At 39.9% G+C, this 17970-nt stretch overlaps 1 protein-coding gene and 1 pseudogene across 4 annotated transcripts in view; both read left to right on the top strand.

The window, feature by feature from the left end:
- Window positions 1-17970, top strand: part of Pip5k1b (phosphatidylinositol-4-phosphate 5-kinase type 1 beta) — a 276928-nt gene that overhangs the window by 210675 nt on the left and 48283 nt on the right. For 3 of the 4 annotated variants that reach the window (XM_078047562.1, XM_078047561.1, XM_078047563.1), the window contains 2 exons: window positions 286-441; window positions 4532-4676. In XM_078047562.1, the coding sequence (XP_077903688.1) occupies window positions 286-441; window positions 4532-4676 (301 nt within the window). The remainder of the gene's footprint in view (window positions 1-285; window positions 442-4531; window positions 4677-17970) is intronic. The other variant, XM_078047564.1, reaches the window with a different exon arrangement.
- LOC110598025 (synaptogyrin-2 pseudogene) lies at window positions 9519-17148 on the top strand (annotated as a pseudogene).

Raw genomic sequence — 17970 nt, 5'->3', positions numbered from 1 at the left:
ATTAATATATCTATTTATATTTATAAATATACATTTATAAATATATATGTATGTATATATCTGTATATATTTATAAATATATCTGAAATAAGACTTTCCATATATAATGTATAATATATTATATGTATAATATATACTATGTAATATACATAAGAAGGCTCTCACCTTCCACTGAAATGACTAAAATGCTAACAAATAATAAAATATTAATTTTAAAATGTGAATCTGGTTTTGTAAGCATTTGTGCTTGTCTCTCCCTTCCCTCTCCCTTCCCTCACTGCCCAGCTTTGAAAGCCTCCCCTTCTAAGAAACGGTGCAACTCCATCGCCGCCTTAAAGGCGACCTCACAGGAGATTGTGTCTTCAGTTAGCCAGGAGTGGAAGGACGAAAAACGGGATCTCCTGACTGAAGGACAGAGTTTTAGCAGCCTTGATGAAGAAGGTAAAGACATGTGACTTACAAAAACCAGAAAAAGGGCTCTCAGTGGCAGAGCATTTGCCTAGCAAACCAGAGGCCCTCAGTTGATCAGATCCCTAGTACTGCAAAAAAAAAAGAAAAAAGAAAGAAAAGAAAAGAAGAAAGAAGAGGAAAATTCTAGTGATTTATTTATACAAATAACAAATTCACAGTAGAAAAATTAGAAAATACTTGCTGTAAGAAATTCTCTATTAAATTTTTAAAGGCTGTGTATAGTATGATACAATTCATATAAATTTTAAATATCATATGAACAATACAATTTATAGTTTATGGTAAAAATTAGAATTTTTTTTAAATTAAATGGTAAAAAATAAAATTTTACCATTTAAATGGTAAAAAATAAAATACTAAAATATTCAAAAAGAGAAATCTATAATCCCACAATCGGATGGTAACATATCAAGAGTTTGTTTTTTTCACTCCTAGGCTTTCTGTGCACATATATACAAACACATATACAATGTAACAAGTTGCCTCTTCAATTATTTAGAGATTTAATGAATTTAAATAAAGTTTTATAAAGTTTTCCTTACATAGCATGAATACACTTTGTTAGATTCCTTCTTTGGGTAGATACAGAATTTTTTTTTTTCCCTGTCTTTTCAAGTAGGATCTCTCTTAAAACTGGGAGTTCTGTCTGTCTGCTGCGGCTACATGGACCTCACATCCCTTTTCCCTTTTCCTTGCTGGCTAGGATATCTGGACAATGGTGAATAAAAGTGTGCTGGCAGGAAGCCTGGCCCTGTCCTGAGTTTAAAGGGAATGCTTCTCATGTTTCTCTGTTGAAATTTGCTGAAGTTGGTGCCCATAATTAAGTCAAGGAAGTTCCTTTTTGTTTCTTCCCCCTAGCTTTTTTTAAAATTATTAATACGTGGCGCTGAGAATCGAACCCAGTGCCCCACACATGCCAGACAAGTGCGCTACCACTGAGCCACAGCCACAGCCCTCCCCTAGTTTTTTATCAAGAATGAGTACTCAATTTCTGATTTTATTAAATATTTTTCTCTATTTACTGAGTTAACCATTTGATTTTTCTCTTTAAATGCAATAAGGGGAAGTGACACTTTAAATTTTTCTATCTGTATGTTCTTTTTTATCAGCATATTGTTTTAGAATCCCAACATTTCCTAAAAATGCCCTTTGCTTCCTATAGAAGATAAGAACTCTTGTAGGGGTTTTCTTTTCCTCCGAGGCCTTAGGGCGTTAATTCCATCCCATTCTGCAACCTCTATCCAAGTGTACTTTATTAAGTCTCTTTTTTCTCATCTTTCCATAAACCAAACTTTGAACAAGTTATTGATTTCAACAAAAAAGTTGTCCTTTTCTCTGAATTGATGGCTCCAGTTCCTGGCAGACACCACCTCCTTCCCCTAAGGAACCCTGCTGAAGTTCAAGCAGTGGGTCCAACTGTTAAGGGGCTGGAAATACTACACTACAAGGTACCCAGAAAGTCTGGAAACGTGGGAAGCACTAAATATACATACCATACTTTTTTTGATGAATTCTTAGACCTATTGCTTCAAATTTAGAGAGGTTACACCTGAAAATGTCTCTGAGGGTCAAAGAAATCCCTTTGGAGCATATTCGTTTTTTTAAACTTTATTTTATTTATTTATATTTTATATGTTGGGGAGGATTGAACCCAGTGCCTCCCACATGCTAGGCAAGCACTGAGTCACAACCCCAGTCCTGAAGCACATTCCTATTTTATTATATCCCATTATAAAACGAGTTTTCCTGTGTTCCTTCACGTACAGGGTTTGCCTCTTCATAATGCTCCATGCTGGGAGACTTCTCCTTCCAGAGTGCACCAAGTCATTGCCAAAATTTCCTCCAGTTTTTTACCATTTGTTTTCTGGAATTCTCAGCATGTTTAGATTATATTCTATTGACATGGAACAAATTACCCAGAATTTAGCAGGTTAAAATAAAACCTATTTATTAACAGGCAGTTTTATACCTAGGTACTCTACTCAGGGTCTGAAAAGCAGAAACCAAGGTGTCAGCTTGACTGAGTTCATAGCTGGGGACTCATCATGTTGTCAGCAGAATACAGTTCCTGTAGTTGAGGGGCTGGTGTCCCTTCTTTGCTGCCAGACAACAAAGGGCCATGCTCAGGCCCTAACAACCATCTACACTCTTTGTCATGCAGCTTCCTCCAACTGCAAACAGAATTCTCTGTAAGTCAGTCCTCTCAGCATTTCAATTCTTCCTGTCTCAGACCTCCAGACCCAAATTGAAAGGTTTTGTATGATTACATCAGATTCCCCTGGATAATCTCCCTTTTGACTAACTTAAAAGTTACCCAACTCAAAGTAACCAAGATTACATCAGCAAAATCCCTTTCTGACAGATCACATAGAATAATCACGGGATCATATTTTCAGGTTCCTCCCACACTCAAAAGGAGGTCATACAAGTGTGTGGATTGATGGGAATCATCTTAGAATTCTTTTTTTTTTAAAGTTTTATTATTTGTTCTAATTATATATGACAGTAGAACGCATTTATGCACTTTGATATATCATTCATAGACGGGATATAATTTCTCATTTTTCTGAGTATATATGTTACAGAATCATATTGATCATGTAGTCACATATATACATATTCTACCAATCACACTGTTGTTTTTTTAACAAAAAAAAAATTCAGGAGGATAAAGAAGTAGTTTCTTGCTTCAAAGAGCTGCTCCCCAGTGTGACGGGGCCGGTTGCTCAGTGTTTGGATGGTGTGTGACCATTTTTACATTCACTGTCATTCAGTTCATAGAGCTAATCATCCCTAAGACCTAAGTCTGCTTTGGTATTCTTAAAATCCAGTTCCATCTGCCTTCTAATTAGTAGAAATTCACTGGTATCTGATGTCAGCTTATTTTTCAGACTCAGGTTTCAATATTATTAAGGGTTTTCATATTTCTCTCTGTATTTAATGAAGTCAGGATCAAGTATACTAAAGATTGCTAACAGATGCCATGTTCAATTGAAACCTTTCTGAGGTTTGAATGTTGAGCACATTGGTTACTCATGGTTTTATACTGTCATCATCTGGTATTCACCATGACAGTTCTTTATTTCCACCTGAATTGGAGGCAGAACTCTACCATCTATACATTTTAATGTGTTTTCTAGACTCCTGACCAAAGTCCAGCCCTGTCCATACCCCATTTTTCCCTGTGTGTCTCTCTCTACCCCAAAATATATACTCCTTCAATTACACAACCCTGGGCTGAGGGAATGTAACTCAGTGGTACAAGGTAGAGCCCTTGCCTGGCATGCACGAGGCCCTAGATCTGATCCCAGCAACAAAAAAAATAAAGAATTCAAACCCAACCTTACACCCACAAGATCATGCCTTTTAGAGTCCTTTTCCATTTATACACTAAAAACATCCCTAACTCTGAATCTGTTGTGCCTAACAAGGAATGCCAGAAGCTTGTATTTATTTATTTATTTATTATCATGTTTTAGTTCAGTTTGCAGGGAAAATGGAAAAGAATTTACATAGACTCTGAAAAGATGGGCATGTTTCACTGCTCAGTCTGGAATATTCTCTTTCCTGACAAGGGAGGACTCTTGGGCTCCTGTACATTAAGGCATAGCAAACTGTTCTGGCCCTGAAAATTCTTCTTACATATACTGAGATTCCCAGATACATGCATCTCATAGGGAAGGCAAAGCAGGTTCGCCCTCTGTTCATTCATCTGCCTGTCATCCTTTTAATCTCTGTCAAATTATCTCCTTAAGCTTCTAGGAGTTTTTATGCCATTGTTTTGAAATAATAAATTGCTTTATTAGGTTTTTAAAAGAACATCCCTAATGTCATTTCCATAAGCCATTTTGGAAATTAATGCAGTTTCCTTTCTGTTTAACCTGTTTGCAAGCAGCTCTTTTACATTTCTATTGTAATTCAGAAGAGCACAGTTCATTCATAATTTCATTTGCTGCCTGATATGTAAAATGAATGGTTTGGACTCGTTCTAGTTATTAGAGATACAGAAGCAAGCATGTATTACTGAGATCCATGACAGTGTGTCCCTTTCATTCCCCAGCCCTGGGATCCCGACACAGGCCAGACCTGGTGCCCAGCACTCCATCACTATTTGAAGCTGCTTCCTTGACAACCACAATTTCATCTTCTTCCTTGTATGTCAGTGAACATTATGCACACGACAGGACTACGCTTTATTCAAACAGGTAACACTTAGCGTGATCAGTGTCCATGAGGCTATTACCATGTCAGCATTAGGCCTAAAGCAATATCTGAATGAACAAGCACATGTTGTCTCTAGCAACGGGGATGCACGGGGAGATAAGCCTTGCTTGATTTTTGCTTTGGCAAAACACATTTTGGGGGAAAGCCTCCTGTCTGTCCTTTCTAATAATCATTATGTCACGTAGAAATTCTACACTCGGTTCTATGAAAGGATACAGATCTTTTCATTGTTTTATTTTAGTAGTTTCTTGTGAATGAATTTTTTTTTTTAGCAAGCTGTCTTGGTGAATGTTACACAGATAGATACATAGATATTTCAATATTCTCTTTTGTATGTGCAACCTTAGTGACTATGTAAACAGAATGATGGCCTCCAAAGTTGTCCACAGCCTAATTTCTGAAACCTATAAATAGGTTACTATATATGATTAAAAGGACTTTGCCAATGTAGCCAGAGAGGCTCAGTGTAATCACAAGATCTTTGTGAGAAGAAAAAAAAAAGGAGGATCAGAATCAGAGAAGATGTGACACCAGAAGCAAAGGATAGAGACAAAAGAATTTGAAGATGCAGTGCCGCTGGCTTTGACGCTGGAGGAAGAAGCCATGAACAAGGAAGGCAGGTGGAGTCTAGGAGCTGAAAAGTGCAAGCAAATGGATTCTCTGCTAGGGCATCCACCAAGGAGTACAGCCCTGTCGACAGCTTAAATTTTAGGACTTCTCATCTCCAGAGATGTAATATAATAAATTTGTATTGATTCAACCCACCAAATTATTATTCATTCCAACAGCCACGGGAAACTAAAACAGTGACTCTCAAACAGTTAATGTGGATTTAAGTATTAGGGTAGGTTACTAAAATTTCTTCGATAAAAGTGTAATTATTTATTCATCTTATTCCTTTTTAAACAAAATACTCTTCAGTATTGGTTCTAGTGATAGAAAAATGACATCTTTACAAAAAGATCTGTGAGCTTCGCCATTTTATCTTCTAGTTTTATATATACACTTGTATGACTAACCTCAACTTCAGGAGAGGAACTAGTAAGTTAAACTAGTTCTTGTTGAAACCTAGATTTCAAGAATCAAGATCGTATTTATGGGCTAGGGTTGTATCTCTGTTATAAAGTACTTTCCTAGCATGCACAAGACTCTGGGTTCCATCCCCAGCGCTGAAAAAATAAATTATGTGGAAATATTTCTTACATCCTAAGTTATTTTCTACTTCCAGGCTGGCAGCTTGGTTCACTTCCAGAAAAAGAATCAATATGCTAGTTTCATTTTTAATACATGCATATCTGTACAGTCTAGCTTGGTCATTTGGAAAATTAAAGTCTGGTAGTTGAACTTGCTGTATCGATTATTTTATATCACTGTTCCCTTCTCTCTCAGTTAGATATAGGAACAGAGAGGTAGCAAATTAGGCAGGTGTCACCCTAGGTCTGGAGAAGTGAAGAAAACAGCAAGGTGAGCCACAGATCTCAGCTGGGTCCACCTTTGGATTATCTGCTTTCGAGGCCAATAAATAAGACTTCATTATAAATTATCTAACTCACCTGAACTACATAAAAGTCACTGAATATGATGAGCTTCCTTGGATTGGAAAGATTTAAAGTGACTTAAAGTAATATATAATACCTAATATTAATGTGTACCTTGGGTGTGCACATTTGGTAGGTAAATTAGTCGAGCAATGATTTTTCCTATCTGCATGGTGCAACCAAACATAGGAGTCTGTATAATGTTCTTTGTCTCTCAAGCATAAATAAGTGGCAACTGGAAAGATAGCTGGAAAGCTGCAGGAAGTCCTCAGTGAGATCAAGAACAAATCTCATGTGATTCAATGGTGCTTTTCTACAGTTTGCTACTGTGATAATAATCAGGGGCATATAATTAGATATGATCAAATCATTTACTGAAATCTCAGCACAAAAATTAAAATGCTTTTTGCTTGTGTTTTTTGTGATAGTATGGGTTGTTGTTAAAAGTCCCATCTCTTAGCCAAAGGTATTAAACTCCTGAGAATTAATAAGAGAATTTTCCTGGCATCTAGCCTTCTTCTGACTCCCAGTATTGAAAGCTTTCTCTATATTCTCTACTCTGCATGTTCCTAGAGCTGTGCTATAATTCTTGCTACTTTTCTTTACACTGATGCTGGCTAGCATATAGATTTGGATGGGGGAAATTCAAAACTCAGTTCTCTATGATAGTCTTCCTTTTTTATTTGTTCTTTTTAGTTATACATGACCGCAGAATGTATTTCGGCAAATTATACATACACAGAAACAGAGTATAAACATTCTATTTTTTGAAGTAAATTGCTTCAAATAAATCTTCTTTGGCATTGTATGTCCAAGTTGCCATTTTATCACTTATATTTAGCTATCAGGGTTCAGTAGCAAGAACAAGAAACTGTTTCATCTGAGGAAGAGCAGAATTGGAAGTTTACCAAGGTTATGGAAAGGCTGGGAGAGTTGGCTCTAAGCTGGCCTTGGAAGTCAGTCTGGGCACTCCCCAGGCTGGCCCACCAGCAGCACTGTAGCCCAGGCTACTATCAAGTAGGTACTCGGTCTAGGATATGCAACCCAGAACCAAATATTTCCTTAAACCCAAAATGTTCTTAAAATGAACCAACATTCAGAAATCAAATGGCTTCACTGAAATACCCAGATTGATTTGAAAAGTCAGCAACTTTGAGGCCACTTGACCTTTTCCTCCTGGGGTTTGTCAGCTGGAAGGGAGAACCCTAGACCCTCCGGGTCACTGCTCTCTGCTTCACTCTTCTGTGTTGTCACCTGCCTGCTCTCATAGGTATTTCTGCTTTCAACCTTGATATATGTAAGAAGCTGAAAAATATACCTTGAGTCTCAACCACAGCCTTAGGGAAATAAGAAAGAAAAGAGGTGGAAGTGCTAAACACCCCAAAGAGAAGTAGTGGCACAAGAATTCCAGGGAGGCCACATCCCTATTTCCCCAACCTATTTATTCAACAGGGAACCTCACCAGCAAGCTAAAGAAATTGTCATCTTTTTGTTTACTTCATTTTTTTCTCTTACTGCCCTAAGTGGTATTTTTGAGGCAATAAGTAGACACACTTCTAAGTCTCAGCTGACCTACCAAGTTATTAAAACCTCATAAAACATCTTGGGAAGAAAAGCATTGAAGAAAATGAAAATGTGTTGAATATTGATGTTATAATTCCAAGGTAAGATTTTTCTCTGTATCTATGAATCATTTTTCTGTTCAAAGTGTCTGTTCTCTCATTTTGACATTGTGCTATTCATATCTGTGCTAAAATAAGCGGTAAATACTTCAACTAGCAATTGTCATTCTGACAGTCTTTTTAGATTCCTTAACTTTGCAAGGTATTGATTAGTGCTGTATGTTTCTATACCTAAATTATATACCGGGGAACTGCTGTCTCTTAGAATTCTTTCTTTTTTAAGGATTATTCTTTATAACTTCAAAAATGCCATTTGTCTCTTACAATCCATTCTCTTTCTTTTTTTTTTCCTCCAAAAATTGACTAGGAAGCAAAGAAAAAAATGAATCATCTTTAAAGTGTATATTTAACCTGCTGATTGGAAGTATATGTTTTCAAGTTCTACTGTATGGCCTTGTATTAGAACATGCAGATTGTAGACATGAATTGAAATTGTCGTGGACACATGCTTCACAAGAAAATAGTGGATTTAAGTTTTGAATTTTTAACAGTTTAATTTTTCTTTCCTGGTAGGAAGTCTGTTCTTTTAAAGGAGGTATAAACTGAGCACTAAGAAATACAGAGGCAAATGAGTTTTATCTCAAAATGAAGAGCAGTTCAATTTAATGTTATAGAAATAAGTTACACACATGAATATTCATTCTTCTCGTGATTTCCTGCACAGTTGGCAGCAAAGCTGAAGCTCTAATTATGCATAAGGATCAAAAGCCCACTTCATTCAGATCCATCTTTACTTTTTCTGTCAGAGATGCCCTTACCAGCATCACCTCTCCTCTCCAGCCACTCCTGGATTTTGCTAGTGACTATTTTTAATAGTTAACTCAGCCTGGAGACATTTGGAGTTTTGTGAGAAGGGCAGATATATCAGAGGAGAAGCCACTGGTCATTTGCACATGGAGAAGAGAGCAAGCAAAAAACAAAAATTCAGAGTTTTAAATCTCAGAGGCTAACCCAGCAGATCTGGCAGCAGTCCTGGGCCCCTTTCTTCAAGTACCTAGGAGAAGGGTAAATAGTTGCCTCTGGTCACAAGCCCCTCCACACAAATTGCTTACCACTCACATTTAAAGTAGAGCCATCTTAAAGTAGGTTAGGGGGCTTTCTTTTGATTTGTCTGAAAGAGAAGGAAATGGAAATGCAGAGACCTTAAGTGATACACCCAAGTGTGCTGGTAAGATTTCAACTGGGACACTGGTTTCTAGGGTCCTAATCTCTTGTTCTTTTCACTGTGTCATCCTTTCATCATGGTCTCCAAGTGCTTTTGGTCTTATCCTTTTGGTGAGCTGTGTGTAGAGTATTTTTCCTAGTGTGAATTCTGACCCTATTTGAGTCATCTTCTTTTGCTGCGTAATATGTAATGTATTTCTAGTGGGCAAAATGGGGGACTTTGTCCTAGAAGTCTTTGGCAATGCTCTGGCAACTTTTCTCTCATAGTGCTTGTCATATTATAAGTCATCAATAATAATCTAATAACTATAACAGTTACAGTAATAACTAATTATGAGACCTTAGTAAGACTCTGTATTAAGCTTTTCACCTGCATCCAGACATTTAATTCTCATAGTGTCTCTGTAAGGTAAGTATGTTTATTATTTCTAGCTTACACATGAAGAAACTGATGCTTAGCAACATTAGGTAACTTTAAAGGCCACGTGGCTAAAAACTGGAGCCTTGCCATCCACCCAGAGCACTAATAACAGAGGATAAGGCTGTTATTTCACAGCTGTGCTCATTCATGTTGTCACTTCTCAGGCGAGATGGGTTTTAAATGATGCTTTTAATGGAAATTTGTTCACATCTGCACAAGTTCTCTTCTTCCTCCTCTGTTTTGCCTTTTCTCTGTGTGATTTTGAGTGAGGATTTTCATTTGCAAAGATGTTCAAGTGTTCAAACATCTTTAAAAAGATAGCCCATTAATTTAAATTCACAAGTAACAAGAAACAGCTATTTCCTCGAGCTTTTATTCCCAGCTCTCCAGATGGACTTAGAGTCACTACCTTATCATTGAGAAGAGACTTTGTTAGAAGAGTTTCTGCTTGGTTTTGAAAATCCTGTATCTTCTGTTAATGTTGCAAGGTGAGCAGGAACATTTACTGCGAAGGAAAATTGGTTGCAAGTATTTCCTAGTGATTCCAGATCTCTAACTCTAACCCTAGGGAAGAGTTGGGGCACATCTGCAGTATCTGCTGGGACTATCACAACTACCTGCTATGCTGAGACCCCAATCAAAGGCTTCTCAGCCCCTCACAGGTGATGCCCAGGTTGCTGAGGAATGTTGAATTGGCCTCTGCAAACTCTGCTGTTATGCGTCATAATCTGGTTACTCCTGACTTGCAGACAAACCTACTTTCTCCACCACCTCAGGTATTCCTCTTGCTCTGCCTGATTGGTTGTGATTAACAAATCATCACTAAAAACTTTGGCCATCAAATTGCCACTTCCATCCATCTAACATTGGACAGGTTACTTTACTTTTATGTTCGTTGGTTTCCCCATTTGTCAAATGTAGATTATTATACTCCTGCTCTCAGTGGGTTATTCTAAAGGTTAAATGAAATAATGATAGAAAAGCACATATAACACCTCCTGACACATAGTAAGTGCTATCAAAACATTTGTTGAAATAACCAAGTAGCAGCCGGGTGCAGGTGTGCGTGCTTAAAATCCCAGCAACTCAGACTTAGGAAGGAGGATTCCAAATTCAAGGCCAGCCTCAACAAGTTAACAAGACCCTTAGAAACTTAGTAAGATCTTGTCTCAAAATAAAAATTAAAAAGGACTGGCAGCAGCAACATAGAGAGTGGAGCCTAAGGCGCGGCCAAGGCGGGCAGCTCCTACCACCTGTAGTGCTTCCTGGCACAGCTGCAGGTGGTGGCCCGTCCTCTGAATACGCAGTGCCCCTGAATTCTCCCAGCTGCACTGTGTGTTCAGTCACAGTGAGGGCACCTGAGCCATCGGCCTGCTGGCCTTCCCAGCCTCAGCCTTCTTCTTTGTGGTTGATGCCTATTTTCCCTAGATCAGCAATGCCACTGACCACAAGTACCTGGTCACTGGCGACCTGCTCTTCTCAGCTCTCTGAACCTTCCTGTGGTTTGTTAGTTTCTGCTTCCTCACCAACCAATGGGCAGCCACCAAGCTGGAAGATGTGTTGGTGGGAGCTGACTCGACTCAGGCAATGATCTCTTTCAGCTTCTTCTCTGTCTTCTCCTGGGGCACACTGGCTTCCCTGGCCTACCAGCGCTACATGGCTGCAGTGGACACCTTTATCCTGAACTATGTAGATCCCACCCCAGACCCCAACACGGCCTACACCTCCTACTCCAGCGCATCAGTGGATAACTACCAGCACCCACCCTTCACTCAGAGTGTGGACACCACTGAGGGCTACCAGCCGCCCACTGTGTACTGAGTGGTCATAGGGAGTGAGTGGGCAGGGAGGGCACCCTGGGGCCTCCCCTCTGCCCTGGACTTTTCCTCCAGGCCTGCCTCCTGGAGCTGCAGTTCCTCCTCTGGCCACACCTGCTGCAGCTGACAGCCCAGAGGGCCGGCCTTCCCACGCCTGCTTCTAGTTGGCAGAACACACCCAAGTGCATGTGCCCAAAGGGGCTTTGCAGTCACTGACCCACATGGACGTTTTTTTTAGGAAAGGGTTTTTAGTTAGATGTTTTCTCATTGGCTTTCTCCTCCGCCCCACAGTTCTGGGACTTGAACCCAGGGCCTTGCGTATGCTAGGCAAGCACTTCATCACTGAGCTACAGCCTTCAATGCTTTTAACGACTTGCTAACCTTGTTGGAGTAGCCAGAAGCAGGAAGGTGTGGATGATGTTCCCTTTTGCCAAGGGCCCCAGCATCCCTTCATCCTGAAGGAGCCCAGCTCAGCTTGGGCTGCAGTAGCCAGTTATTTGGGTTTTCTGCCAAAGACAGAGGTTGGGAGTCCTTGTACCTGTGTCTGGCTCAGGCTCCCTGCATCCTCACTCAGGTCTGCCCCCTTGTCCCTTGTTAGGCCTCAGGCCAGGCCAAACTCAATGCTGAATCCTCTGGGGTCGCCACTGTGCCAACCACCTCTGGGCTGGTTCCCTCCTTGACAGCCATAGCAGGGGTGGGGCTGCTGCCCACCCCAGGCAGAGCTGGACAGCACTTCCTTCTTGCTCCTACCAGGACAGCAGGGAGGGACTTTGCCTAATGAGAACACCCAGCTTTATGTAAATATCCAACTAGTTTTGGAGTATGGGGAGGGGAGAGGCACCCGCACTAATTTGAATGTACTAAAAAAGCCTTGAGAGAAGATGCTCTTGCCCTTAGGTTGTGAGACTGGATTGGAGATGGAATAAATGTTTTTCTTTTTCTTTTTTTTTTTAAGAGAGAGGGAGAGAAAGAGAGAGAATTTTTAATATTTATTTTTTAGTTTTCGGCGGACACAACATCTTTCTTTGTATGTGGTGCTGAGGATCAAACCCAGGCTGCACACATGCCAGGCGAGCGCACTACTGCTTGAGCCACATCCCCAGCCCCAAATGTTTTCCTTTCAAAAAATAAAAATAAAAATGACTGAGGGATCCTGCAGGAAACTAACATGCCAGTTTCTTCTTTCAATGTTGTAGAAGAGTAAGTTCTGTGTCTTCTGGGGAAGAACAGGTGAAGAGGCAGAGAGCAAGAGTACCAGTCTAATAGAAGTTTCTATGGAAACACAAGGAGTCAGGCATAAGAGTTGTTCCTTAAATAGGTAATGATCAAATTGATAACACAAATCTTAAATGGCCTCCATTCAACTCAAATTTATTGAGCACTACTTTCTTGGAATTACGTTAGTATGATATAGGACACAAGAATGGATTTTTTAAATGGTGGTCTCTATGGATAAATTTCCTCAGGGCTAAGATTTGTAGATTCTACTGTCATGCATAACTAAAAAGAGCTAATTTTTAAAAAGGACTGGGGATGTATCTCAGTGGTAAAGCACTTATGGGTTCAAATCCAAGTATAAAAAAAAAGCCAAGTGCTTCAAGGTGTCAGCACCTTGCAACTTCCCCCTAAGTTTCACTACCTGGGACAAAACATAGGGTGTGTGGGGGTGGGGTGCGGGGTGTTTGTTTACAAAAGCCACCAGTGGGTATTTTATTAGTCAGAGTTCAGTTAAGAAAACAGAAAACAAACTTGGAATTTTGAAGGGAATTGGTTACAGAGTGTGGGGAAACTGGAAGAAGAATGGGGGAAGTTGCAGAAATCCAGATAAATACCCACAAGAAGCAGCTCACAGCATTAGCCCTGACACCTTCAAGAGCTTAGACTCAGGGACAGTGTAGAAGAGCACTACCTAAAGAGTTGGGGTAGTGGCAGGAACGCAGACACCTTCAGAGATACTGCCCAAAGAAGGAGAAAGAAAAATGAGGGAGAAGAGAGCCAGAGACTTCTCTCCTCTTCTCACCTCACCCATTCCCTAAAGAGCAGAACCCAGCAAAGGGGCATGAGGATCTGGGGAATGCAGTTTGCCCACTCTCAACCCTAGTGTTGCAAAGTACAGCTGAGACAGGGATGTAAATAATGGCCTCATGAGCAGAGCAAAAGCCAGGTAGATGTAAGATCTTTAAAAATAATAATAATAATTACAAAGATCAAAGCTTTACAGAGGGAGAGGGCATGCAAGAACAGGAATCATGTATACTCTTATGAAAGGAATCACAGAACCAATTTATTATCATGCCAGTGTAATGATAGTATGTAAAGTAGCTGTAATTTTTTTTGGATGATCTGTGCAATTACAGACCACAGTATTTACCAACAAATCTGACAGTAATGCTTTCCCTGGTACTGATAGGTTGTAAATACTCAGAGATGTCTTAGCTAATTCCAGACACATGGAATAGATAGAAAGGTTCTTTGGCTGGAGAATTGAAGGTCTGTAAGACTGAGGAATCCAGGTAAGTCTGCCTCTGACACAAGGCAGCAGACACAGCATGGAAGAAGAGCCATCAGGCATGCCCCAGAAAAAGACTTTTTTATTGCCAATACCTGGTGTCTGAAGCCACCACTGCATCCCCTCTCATCAATTCAATACATTTCAGCCTGGAACACACACACATCATGGAGGGGGTACAGCTAAAGCAGGATTTAGCCAACTTTTTCCCAGTGTCAGGAAACTAGGTCGCCAAGAAAATGATGACACATGTTTAGAGGAGAAGGACATTCCTGAGGATCCTGAAGCAAAACCCTGCTTTATTCCCAAGAGAAAAATGTCTCATATGAGGAATTAAGACTGTTGTAGGCATGCTGGGAGTACCAGAGAGCCTAAGGGAGGGGTCACATCTCTCTCCCGTTGTGGCTTGGACACATTCACAGAACATTGGACCTCCCAGACACTTCACAAGATGCCTGTTCATTTAGCTTCTTCTCCCCACCCCCAGAAAAAGGGGGGATTGGATTTACATCACCTCCAGTTTGCAACTGGAGTTTACCAGATGCCTGTCTTTTTTTTTTTTTTTAATAAACTGTGGAACTGCCTCTGTAAAGCTAAGTGATTAGCTTTTCACATGATTCCTCACATATTTCTGCATGGGCAGGAAATTGAAGTGAATTTTTCAGATATCTGACATTTTATGAAGAATTATTTAAGATTCAGCATTAATTCAAAGAATGCACACTTATTTCTTCAGGAATTAGTGCATGATAGTATTTCCAGGTGCTTTTCCTGAATTAGATGTTTTCTAATGGATCTAATTTATGGATAAGTCATATTGCAAAAAAAGAAAAAGGGGAAATCGTCCAGGCTTTGGATACCCTAACTTATCAAAAAAAAAAAAAAAAAAAAAAAACCTCCATCTTTATTTCCTTGACATTAGCCACTATGCTGCATCTTGGAAGAGTGGTTTGCAGGTGGATCTCTGTAGAGCCACCAATTCTCCATCCCTCCATCCCTCCTCCATTGGCACTCTAGAGAAATGCTTCTCAGTGTGACTAGTTCCTACATCCAGGTATTTGCTTCTAGAAAGAGGGCCCTGAAACCTTCCTTTTAGAAAGCTTCTGAAGGGATTCTTAGATTATAAGAAAAGGATTTTGGAGATAAACTCTTTCTATCCGATCAAGAAATGAAGCAATGTCTTTGCCTGTGGCTCAGCTGAACCACAGCTGGGCTCTTTCAAGGAATTAATATATAACATCTATTGCTCAAAATACAAACCACACAAAGTGAATGCATTTTCAGATTACATTAAAGAGGACAGGGCCTCACACCTGCCTGGATGAGTCCTAAGCAAAAGCACCCTTGCCTTAAGGTAGTAACAGTCCCCAAGGAAATGTGCCCGCCCACCCAAATCTGCTTCCCAGCTCAACCCCTCTGACCTGAGGCCAAACTGCACTTATGCTCAGCATCTGGTCTTGCTTCTACAAAGATCCCTGATTCTATAGCCAAGCACAGAAATTCTCTTTAAGATTCCCTGCTTCTCCGGCTTCCCTGCTCCACTTAAAGGTCAGTTTGGGCCTTCTGAGAGATGCACGATGGGTGAACTTTTTCAAGGCTCATGTTATGTCCCGCTCCATCCAGGGGTCCTCAATTCAGGACTCTGCCAGAATCCCAAATTTAAGTTTGTTTCCCTGATAGACCTTAAACATACAGGAAGAGCAGCCAATGTAATTTTCTCCAAGGCAAGAAGAAAATGGATCCCTGACGTCCTCTGTTTAATCCCTCTGTTACCTACGGAATTATCTCCACAGCAGCCAGCTCCCTAACCTGTCATTTAGATGAGTTGTTGATCTTTAGGGGAAAGGATTCCACAGCGGAAGTCCACCACAGGAAACCTGCTGCTAAGGGTTCACCGACTCCAGAGCGCTGACCCTGCTCTGCCTCCCCACAGGCAGACCAAGCTCATCTACCAAAAGCTGTCTTTTGCTTTTAGTTCATGACAGTTATGGGCATCAGGAGAATTAGGTGAGTGGAATGAGGGAATTAGAAGACAATGATAAACTCTCAATTCAGGATAGTATTAATCCAAAATGTAATTATTTAATAGCCTGTTTTCAAGGAGAGAGTAATAAAGATGAACTATATTATGATGGAAAGGAGCTCATTATTTTTCTGGCCAGCCACATTAAAAGTTAGTGTTTGGAAGTTTACAAAAGAACTTGAAAATGTCCAGATTTTTTATTAAATGAAGAATTCAGATAAAATGAAAATTTCATCCTGATCACTTGGAGAAAAAAAAAATTGGCAGCTTTTCTCTGTCTTTTCATTGGTCTCTCATCTTACTGGAAAGGTGCTTCTGAGATTTAAGCATTTAGCCTGGGGACAGGTGTTTTGTCTTTTATTTATATGTGAGTGCTCCTAAGCCAGTGCCCTATTAATTCCAACTGCTGTTACTGGACATTTTCTTTGTCATCACTGAGTTGTGACAGGAGAGAGGGCAGCATTCTGAGATCAAGTTAAGGCTTGTTTGGGAAATGGATCAAGTGTCTACTTCTTTGCCTTTTCCCTGCCCACTCTTGATGCTTTTCCAATCTCAGTAACAAAACTTACCCTAAAAGAATCACAGAGCTTTGAAAATGTAAGGAACCTTTTAACATTATGTCACCCAGCCATTTTATCTGTTTTGGTTTTGCTTCAAAATTATGTGCAGAGTTTAACAGAGAGCTTATATATTTTGTTAGGAAAAAGAACAGATCCTTGTCCACCTCTCGCACACTTGACTGTCCCTAGATGCAGCGAAGTTCAACACTCTTAGCTAATCCCTTTGCAGTTAATTCCATATCTCTAAATAGCATGTTTATGTTGCTCTTTCTTCATCATTCAGGTTTAGGCCTTAGCTAATAACTTCTCCTTCAAGAAAATGAAGATTGATGTCTTTTCCCCACTTTATCCCTACCACATACATGCACTCTTCTGCTTCCATTGCCTCCCACACCACATTTTCTGCTTCATAGTATACCTACGGCATCATGGCACTTAGATCAATATTGAGTATTCATTATGGCTGTGGAAATATTATAGTGTACAGTCATCCTTTATTATCCAGGGGGACTGGAGTTAAAAGGCCCCCCCTGTGGATGCCAAAATCAGTGTTTAAATCCTGTATATAAAATCGTGCAGTGTTTGCATATAATCTACACACTTCCCTCTGTATACTTCAGATCATCTCCAGGTTACTTATTATACCTAATGCAATGAAATTGCTATATAAATAGCTGTTATACAGTATTGCTAAGGGAATAATGACAAGACATAAGTTTGTACATGTTCAGTACAAGTGCAATTGTTTTTTTCAAAAATTTTCAACTCATAGTTGGTTAACTCTGAGGATTCCCCATCTGCAGAACAGAAAGTCAATTATACTGTATTACTCAGCTTTCCCCTGTAACAGAGAGTTGTCTTGTACTTTCTTTAGTTTTTTATTTCTTTTTCTTTAATGGAAATCCATGTTCTTCACCAATTGCCTTGATTGCTTCTCATACCATTTAAATGCATTAGCTTCTGTTCATTTCATTTTCTTGCAGAAGTTCCCCCAGAGTCTCTGACCTACCCCAGTCTGGACTAGCCGTCCTCTAGGGCTTGCTGCATGGTTGTTACTGGGGGGATCTCCCTTCTCCATTGTTGTAGGGATCGTAGTCACCTGTCTGTGTTGGTTCCCCTGTTTGTCATATACATCTTCCTCTGTTGGTTTACTCCCTCATTCTGGTGAAGTACAGTAGAGGAAAAATCCTAGAGGACTCATATGTCTATGTCTTATTGTAACCCTCACACTTAATTGATAAGGGTAGCTAGTATTAAATTCTATATTGTAAACCTTTTTTTTCCCCTCCAAAATTTTGAAGGCTTTGCTCATTATCTTTTCCCTCCCAATTACTTGGGAAATCCAGTTCTGTTCTGATTCCCAATTTCCTAATGATGACCTATATCATCTTCCCAGTATCTTTCCAGTTTTCTCTCAGTGTTTCACGATGGAGCTCCTTGGTATAGGTCTGTTTTCACCCAGTGTAGGAAGCACACAGAGCATTCTCCATCTGTAAACTATGTTTTTAAAGTATGGGGAATTTTTCTTAATTTTTTTTTAAATTTCCTCCTGTCTTTCTTC

The sequence above is a fragment of the Ictidomys tridecemlineatus genome, chromosome 4, assembly GCF_052094955.1.
Source record: "Ictidomys tridecemlineatus isolate mIctTri1 chromosome 4, mIctTri1.hap1, whole genome shotgun sequence".
Lineage (NCBI taxonomy): Eukaryota > Metazoa > Chordata > Mammalia > Rodentia > Sciuridae > Ictidomys > Ictidomys tridecemlineatus.
Note: the sequence above shows the minus strand (reverse complement) of the source record. Positions and strands in the feature narration are given on the sequence as shown.